This window comes from Bactrocera neohumeralis, chromosome 4 (assembly GCF_024586455.1).
Source record: "Bactrocera neohumeralis isolate Rockhampton chromosome 4, APGP_CSIRO_Bneo_wtdbg2-racon-allhic-juicebox.fasta_v2, whole genome shotgun sequence".
NCBI classification, from domain to species: domain Eukaryota; kingdom Metazoa; phylum Arthropoda; class Insecta; order Diptera; family Tephritidae; genus Bactrocera; species Bactrocera neohumeralis.
In genome coordinates, this window is record NC_065921.1 from 2,648,779 (window position 1) to 2,657,543 (window position 8,765).

General features: G+C 36.6%; 2 protein-coding genes across 2 annotated transcripts; both read right to left on the minus strand.

Moving 5' to 3' along the window:
- Positions 1-2,251: 2,251 nt before the first annotated feature.
- Positions 2,252-2,728, minus strand: LOC126754953 (uncharacterized). The gene is made up of 2 exons (XM_050467185.1): positions 2,645-2,728; positions 2,252-2,554 (listed from the first exon to the last, which is right to left on the minus strand). Exons 1-2 carry the CDS (start codon positions 2,726-2,728, stop codon positions 2,252-2,254), a joined length of 387 nt encoding a protein of 128 aa, XP_050323142.1.
- A 2,151-nt stretch (positions 2,729-4,879) lies between these two features.
- Positions 4,880-8,277, minus strand: LOC126755223 (uncharacterized). Its single transcript, XM_050467627.1, has 5 exons — positions 8,168-8,277; positions 6,263-6,319; positions 5,985-6,176; positions 5,679-5,835; positions 4,880-5,297 (listed from the first exon to the last, which is right to left on the minus strand). The coding sequence occupies exons 1-5, from the start codon at positions 8,210-8,212 to the stop codon at positions 5,083-5,085; spliced, it is 666 nt and encodes a 221-aa protein (XP_050323584.1). The 5' UTR covers positions 8,213-8,277; the 3' UTR covers positions 4,880-5,082.
- Between the last annotated feature and the right edge of the window lie 488 nt (positions 8,278-8,765).

The following is an 8,765-nucleotide window of genomic DNA, read 5'->3' on the forward strand; positions in this document are numbered from 1 at the left end:
ATAGTAAATTTACAAGACATCTTATTAAAAGCCATAGAAAAATCCCATTTTCGCCCTATATCTTGTACACTTTTGACACAATTTTCAGGAATTTTTGCCCGAATCGGAGTTTTTAAATACCATTATTGAAAATTTGGAGAAATAAAAGTATTTGTTACATTCAAAGCATAGGGTAACTGTGAGAGTGACACGTCGCGACGACAGAGTAAAAATAAAGATACTGTTTTTTTGTCACTCCTACGTCACAATGTGTCGCTCTTACAGTTCTCATGTTCAGAGCAGGAGAGTTTTGGTCCCAGTGAGAATATCTCCAATCATTTTCTCTACATTTTAGAATTTTTATAAGGTTGTTCAATAAGTTTCGTCGTTTGCTAAGAAAAACACAATTTTATGATTCAAAATACACTTCACTATTCTGAGGAATCCATCCCTGAAGTGAGAATCGGGGATGTTTGCAAAATACGCTTCAACAGCCGTTATGACCTTTTCATTTGAGGAGAAACGCTTGCCACGCATACATTTTTTGAATTTTCGAAACAAATGGAAGTCGCTGTGGGTGAAATCTGGTGAATACGTTGGGTGCTCCAACAAATCGAACTTTAATTCATGGATTTTAGCCATTGTCAAAATCCAACAAAACTAAAAAAAAAAATAAAAAATCTTGGGATAGTAGCAACGCCCTCTCTTAATATGTGGTTTAGTTTTTTAAATTTAGTTTTTTAAATTTCTGATCTAAAAAGTAATTTTATTTTAATGATTTGACATCAAAATAAATTAATGACAATAAAATTAATTAATATCAAACATTTGGAATGGAAAAACGCACTAGTAAAATAGAATCACCCACTTTGAACAAAATTTCCTAAATTATATAACTTGGAATATACACAAAGAACAGTTAGTCTGATTCTGGAGCTAAAATGAACTACCGAATAATCGCCATAGCGTTGCTGGCTACGCAGTTGGGATGGATCGATGCCGCCAGTGACTGCAGTACTCCTCCAGCAGGTTTTGTTGTAAGTCCAAAGCTTAGTTTCAATGACATTGTTGAAGGAAATTTATTGTAATTTTTAGAAAAACTTGATTCAGTGCTGCAGGAAGCCGAAACCGAACCTGGGCGCCTATAGTCGTGAATGTCCCAATATAGGAGATGGTTTTCCATCATCAAATCTGGTAGCACATCTTAATTCCATAATATTCTAATATTCCCATAATTGAATGCCGATTTCATTGCGTAGGATAAAGTGGAGTGCTTGTTCAAAGCGGCCGACATTCTAAATGGAGAGCAGCTGAAGATGGACAACGCTCGTAAAATGTTCAACAAGCTCAACCCCAACGATCCCGTGTTTGCCAATGCTTTGCTTGTCAGTTTTGAAAAATGTCAGTCGGTTGTTAAGGCCCGCATAGCTAAAATTCAAACAAGAAGACCTACACTATCAGCCCCTCAACCGAGTGTGGTGACCAGAAAAATGATTCTGATTGGCTACCTGACTTGTGTTGGACAAGAACTGCCTCTTAACTGTCCGCCTAAGTTATGGATATCTTCGAATGAATGTGAGATAACCAGGGAATATATAACCAATTGTTAATCGATGATTGAAGGTAATTGGCTCTTCCTTGGCCGCTAATTACGGAGGCGCACGAAACAGATAAGAGAAGAACATATTAAAGAAAAGTTCATATTTACAAAGGCTAAACAATACAGTTCAAGTTATTTTATGTGAATGAAGATCAAAATCTTAGACTTAAAGCTTAAGATTTGAAATTCATACACTATTTCTGATCTTCTTCAGATCTTCTCTCAATCAATTATTTTATTGAAGTGACAGGATTCAATCACACCGAAGCTAATTAGAACTTTATCTCTCTGCTTGTAGCCTAACATTACCAGTTCCTTATGCCTTATTGGAGCTCCTCTTTACAACGAGAGTGTCTTCACTTAGATTGTTTTCTTTTATGTAAGTAGTATCGGGTAAAGCGCGATAATTTTTCTTCAATTATAGCGACGCGATTTCGTGAACTCTACATTGATCTCCTGGACACTGCTATAAACCATGTTCAAACCCATTTATTATAGATATTGGTACTTCCTCCAATCGGTTAAACGAATTTATTGCTTATCTTTGGAAAATATTCGGTTACATTTTTGAGTGGTGGATTGATGAAATCAAACTGCTAGTTGGGCGTAAGTATCCTATGAATCTTGTGTGTATTGGAAGACTCATATTCGCATCCTAAAATGTGTGTAAGTTTATTCAAGTTGTAGTGTATCATCGAAGCCATTTATATCGTAGGAGTTCCGAAATTCCCCAGTCTGCCACATATCATCGTCGTCCATGCACATTGATGAGTCCATCATTGTGTAAAATTGTTGTAGTTTCCGGAGCAAACCCGGAGGCATATTCTCCAATGAAACGCCATTTAACATCTCCATAATGTTTGGTTCGATTTCGGATAATTGCTGCAAAAATTCTATATTAGAAAACGAAGCTTCATCAAGCTCATAATCCTCATCGGAGATGTCATCGTCATAACCCAACCGAGTCAAATCATTCTAGAAGTCGGAAAGTAATAGACATTTAAGGCAACTTAAAGAATATTTTAAACTTTATATCTGCTAAAGTTTACGAGCATCCTTACACACCCGATCTTTAACTACGAAATCCTCAAATCTGGCTTCGGCTGCTGCAATCATTAACCAAAGCACCACAATATTTCTTAAATCCATTGAAATTCTTAACACCATAATTCACAAAAATCCGTGACTTTATAATATAATCGCGACTAATACGTAAATGCTCTCCATGATACGTATATTTTGCATTACAATTCAGAAACATATGTATGTACATATATGGGACAGTGTCCATTTAGGCGTGATTAGCTACGCCCCATTAAAGGGGTAATGATAGTATCATCGTGCTCATAACGAAATTACCAAACATACAATTTAATGCTATTTCATACCCAATCGAGCCCCAAAAGTAAACGTTTTAGCATGTTTATAATTATATTATGTTATAATGCGAGTCAAAGCCCGTTACGCATGCTCTTCCAGCATACGTTTATATGCCTAGTTCGGAGAACAAAATTCCGATTTAGATTCTATGGGGCACCTTAGCTGTTAACCCAGGAAACAATAACTTTTACAACTTTTGCCAGTTTATACTTTGTTTAACCCTTTCAGTTTATAACTCTTAGGCTTATATTGCGGCAATCTTCACATGCATACTACTGATAAATCTTAAATATCGTCCCAACCCGGTCGCGGATAAAATTTAAAAGTGTTGTGTTCTCTATATTCAAAAAGAGAAAGTAAAAAATTTTCTTGAAGACATTCAGATTCCAGTATTTCCATAGTACCTCTATTGGATAGTCCAAAAAGTCTTTTCGTACTTTGTCAATAGATGTCGTAGCAGTCGTATATCTCCTGGGCTACCAACCACATTGTGTCATACCATATAGTATTGGAAAGTTGAGTTTCATTTTACCAAAAAATAATTAAATCCGAGGAAGTTGAAAAAGTTACAGCTGTTCAAAAATGAGTGAAAATAATGAAGAAATTCGCTATATTTTGAAATTTTTGTATAAAAAAGGGAAGAATGCCAGGTAAGTCACAAAGACCGTTCACCTCGCTCTGGTCGACCCATCCTTGAAAAAGTCGATGAAATTATGGAAAAGATTGACCAGGGTCGTCACATAAGCAGCCATGAAATTGCTAAGGAACTTAACATTCTTCATCAAACGGTTTTGAACTATTTAAAAAAGGCTGGCTACAAAAGGAAGCTCGATGTTTGCATGTACCACATGAATTTCTGTGAAAAATTTAATGGACCGAATTAACATCTGTGAGTGGTAACAAGAGGCGAAAAGTGAATCAAATACGACAATAATGTGCGAAAAAGATCATGATCCATGCGTGGTAAAGCTCAACAAAGTCGCAAAGGCAGGATTGACGCCTCAAAAAGTTATGCTGAGTGTTTGGTAGGATTGGAAAGGAATCATCCACTAACAGCTGTTTCAGCCTAGTCGAACGATTGATTCAACATTTTACAGTCAAGAACTGATGGCCAAAACTGATCAACAGAAAGGGCTTCGTACTCCATCAGGACAACGCTAGACCACATACATCTTTGAAGACTCGGCAAAAGCTGGGAGAGCTTGGCTGGGAAGTTTTTACAGCATCCACCATATAGCCTTGACCATGCACCATCGGACTACCATTTGTTTCGGTCAATGCAGCACTCCCTTAATGGAGTACAGTCGGCTTCAAATTTTTGTCGCAGTTTTTCGTCGAGAAACCAGAAAAGTTTTACACTGATGAAATAATGTGTCTAGCGGAAAAATGGTAAAAAGTGGTCGACGAAAATGGTGCATATTTAGTTGATTAAAGTTCATTATAAATATAAAAAAAAAGTTGAAGAAAGAAATAAGAAAAGAGTTTTTCGACTACCCATTTTTAAAACTTGGCTATTAAGAAGTAATTTCCGGCAAAAAGTAAAATTTTTTTTTTACGTATTTTACGTATTCACAAAAAAAAATATAAATTTTGGTAAATATGTCTTCATTCAAGAGCTTGTAAATTACATCTTGAAGACCTAATTTAAGTTTGGTTGAGTAGTTCGCGAGAAGTCTTGACAACCGACTTTAAAAATTCAGTTTCGAGAAAAACGCTTTTAAAGGTTTAAGTAACCTTATAGCTGACCACGAGCGCGCAACTTTTCAAGGCTGTATCTCCACAGCTATTACTCGGGTGAACTTGAGTATTTAGAACAATATTCCAGAGGTATTTCAAAATTAAACAAGGCAATAAAAAATCGATTTTTTGAAGCCGTGAAACCCATGTCACCCTTAAAGTCCAAACAGTTTCACGTACAGTATATTTAGCCATTAAATTTATTGCAACGAACAAGTGTCTAAGCATACGAGCGCAAGGCGCGAATGCTAAGACAAAGCCAAGAAATGCCTAAAGGCAAAACTCGTACATAATAAAAAGTTATTGTAAATCTAAATTTATAATTTCATAAAGTTCTTTCGCCGTTCGCCGCACAACACGCGGCTCCGCCACTCGTCTGCGATGCTTTATCCAATTGGCAGTGGCACGTGCGGCAGTGGATTACACTGTGCCGCAAAGCTCTTCGCCACATTACAGGGCCCCTCGTTCTTCCACATCTTGGCGGGGCAGTGCAGGAAGGTCTCCGCGTTGACACAACTGTACATCATGCTGGCTAAAGGTGAGCAGCCCATCGGCAGTTTGGCATACGTTTTAATGCCCACCGCCGCCATGTGACCCTTGACTGTGGGGTAACCGAACAACGATAAGAAGAAGAGCGAGTTGAAGAGTAAGGAAAAGTGAAGGTAAGAATGGAAGGTGTGTAATGAAAAAAGTTACTTGAAGTGAGGAGGAGACTTGTCTGAGTGTGCTAATGTAAGTTTGTATGCGTGTGCATGTGTGTGTGTATATGTGCATTTAGGCAAATAAGTGCAAATATCTCCAATATTGTCATAGTGAAAAATCAGATATTTGCCATCTGATCGAGTAATTTGCTCTTTCTTTTTCACGATTGCCCGGCTTTGATTCACTTTTGCTTGTTTTTGACTTAATATCTGTTTTGTGTGTGCATGTGTGTTTGTAGCATATTTGCTTTGGCTTTTGCTTGTGTGCGTGCGATACGTACTGTAGTCCAGGCAACTCTGGAAGGAGCGCGCAATCTGCGGTATAATATCCTTGTCGCGCTTGTGGACGTTTTTGTTGAGGAATTTTTTGACGTTCTCCATATTAAATTCGTTTTCGACCAGGGCGCCTGTCTCACGGTAAACACAATCTGGATAGCACTGCAACAACAACAACCAGATAAACATTTCAAATTCAAATTCACTCTCAATGAGCACTTGACTCAAAAGAAGATAAGTGTCATTGTGCGCGCCGAATGTCACTCGGCTGGCGACTCAGTTTGTGTGTATGTGTATGTGACGGAACTCACAATGTGTGCGTAAGCTGGAAATTCGGCTGCTGGATTATTCATATTATTATTGTTGTTGGTGTTGTTATTGTTGCCGCCCATGCCGTTCATCATATTTCTCGCTTGTGCGTTGAGCGTTTTTATATAGGCGGCGCATTTTGCTGGCGTTTCGCCCAAGTCGACTTCTGGCATCCGACAGCAACTGTGAACATCCTGAAAGACACCAAACGTTCGGTTATACAATTGAATTTGAAGGATTTTCTGCTAAAGCTAAAGGTCACTGCGGTCGAGCTACTTACAAAGTGGCCCAGATTTGGTGGTTCCGAGCAATTGAAGGCGGCCGCTTGGGTGTGAGCCTGAAAATAAAGGAGTACGAATGCAGTTAAGAAATTTTTAAAGGATTCAGATTTGGAGGATTCCTTTGATGAGAGCAAGTTAAATTCTGAATGTACGAGTTCAAATATATTTTCTGGAGATGAGCTTCCATAGAACTTATAAGTTTTAAAAGTAACTCATACTCTTCAATCACTTTGATGAAGCTCTTGAAGCTTAGAGTTAGGGAAGATACAAAACTTTCTAGAATACCCTTGCCAGATGAGTCTGCCTATTCGAAAAATTTTTATTAAAGAAGTAACGACTGAGATTAAGAAAATAAAACTTAAAAAGTGGACTGGATTTGATAAAATTACTGGATTTACTGTTAAACATCTACTTCATATTTGTATCAGACTGTCTACTTATATCTACAATTCTATTCTTCGACTCGACCATACTCTTCAATCAATGGAAATGTTATAAGATAACAATGATTCCGAAACCTGATAAGCCTGAGAACTGTTCCTCTTCATAACGTCCAATTAGTTTACTGGCGATCTTCTCAAAAGTACTTGAAAAAAACACTTTTAAAAAGAACCTGTTTTAAAGGACCGAAATATATTGCCCGAACACCAGTTTGGGTTTAGAAGAGGACATGGAACACCTGAGCAATGCCATCGAATTGTTAAAATTATCATGAATGCTTTTGAACGCAAGCAATACTTTGCAGGGGTATTTTTAGATGTTAAACAAGCATTCGATAAAGTATAGCATCCAAGGTTACTTGATAAAATTAGAAAATGGCACCCAGCGCCCTACTATCTATTTATGACGTCATTTTCAAGTGGCCGTGAAACGGTCGAAGAAAGAGGTGCATTTTCTGAGTTGTATTCGATTGATGCTGGAGTTCCGCAAGGGAGCGTCTTGGGTCCCGTGTTATATACAATAATTACAGCTGACCTGCCGATCATCAATGATTTACAACTTATGCTGATGATATGGCAATTATTGCCACAAGTTTTAACCATAATGACAACTCACATCATTTACAAGAAAAATATCTAAAGAATTGGAAGATAGAAGTAAATACACAGGAGTCCGTTCAAATAACGTTTACATTAAGAACCAAATGTCCGTCTGTATGTATCATTAAATTTCTCTACAATATCTGAAAGTGAAATTGTCAAATACCTAGGTCTTTATTTGGATAGAAGACTCACTTCGAACACACACATAAAAGAGAAATTGAATCAAATTTAAAACCAGAAAAATATACTGGCTTTTAGGATCGCGATCACAGCTTAGTCTTGAAAATAAAGTTCGACTCAATCCTTAAACCAGTACGGACGTATGCAATGTAGTTATGAGGTACTGCGAGTACAGCCAACATTGAAATCCTCCAAAGATATCAATCTAAGACTTTAAGAAGCGTTGTAAGTGCGCCTTGGTATTTGAGCAACTTTGAATTCATTTTGTTAAAGACGAAGATACTTTGATAGACTTTCTAATTATGAAAACTTACTGGCAATAAATCTACTGGATAGCAGTATGGGTGTTAGACACTTAAAAAGAACTCACGTTTTGGGCCTTCCAGATAGATTTTAAGTAGTTTTAAGAATATTTTTTAGCAAATTATGTTATTGAAGAATATATTGATTAGTCTCAATGGAGCCCAATCAATCCTGTTATACTTATAAAAATTGCTGATTGTCTTCAATGTCAATATTTTTCCTGTAAATAATTGATAATTATGCTCACATTTTACTTTGTCTTTTCTTTCTTTTTCTTCTTCAAAGGGAAACGGATTTATCCAACAACATTTCACTAAAGCCTGTCGTTAGGCAACATTACTAATTATTTAAAAAATAAATGATTTTAATTTAACTTACAAATAAACATGCTGTAAGCACAGTTAAAATGTAAGCGAATGCCATGTTTGTAATTTCTAAAGCACTGTTATTTGTGTAAAATCAAGTTTGGATGTCCCACTCGCCGAACGCTTTCCACTTTGGCTGAAGTAAAAACTAAAGTTTGATTTTCCTCGATTGCTTTATATAACACAAATTTTCGCAGATCCGAATGAGTAATCGAAAATGGAAATTCCCTTGAATTGCATCAGATATATATTTTGATTTGATTAATGTGTGTAAACATTAGGTTGTGCCTTAATTTGCAATATGGACAATTTTTTTTTTAATTTTTGGTGTTTTATGAGAAAGGCGCTGATGTTGAAAACTTTACAAATAAATTAAATACTGCTTAGTAGAATACTAGTTATAGTGCTACCAATCATATTGTGTCATACCATATAGTGTTGGAAAGGTGAGATTATAACCTTCATTTAACCAAGAAAAATTAAATTCGGGTAAGTTGAAAAAAGTTACAGCTGTTCAAAAATGAGTGAAAATAATGAAGAAATTCGCTATATTTTGAAATTGTTTGTACAGGTATCCCTCGAATAGCACGGTACTTGAGTTGCACGAAATC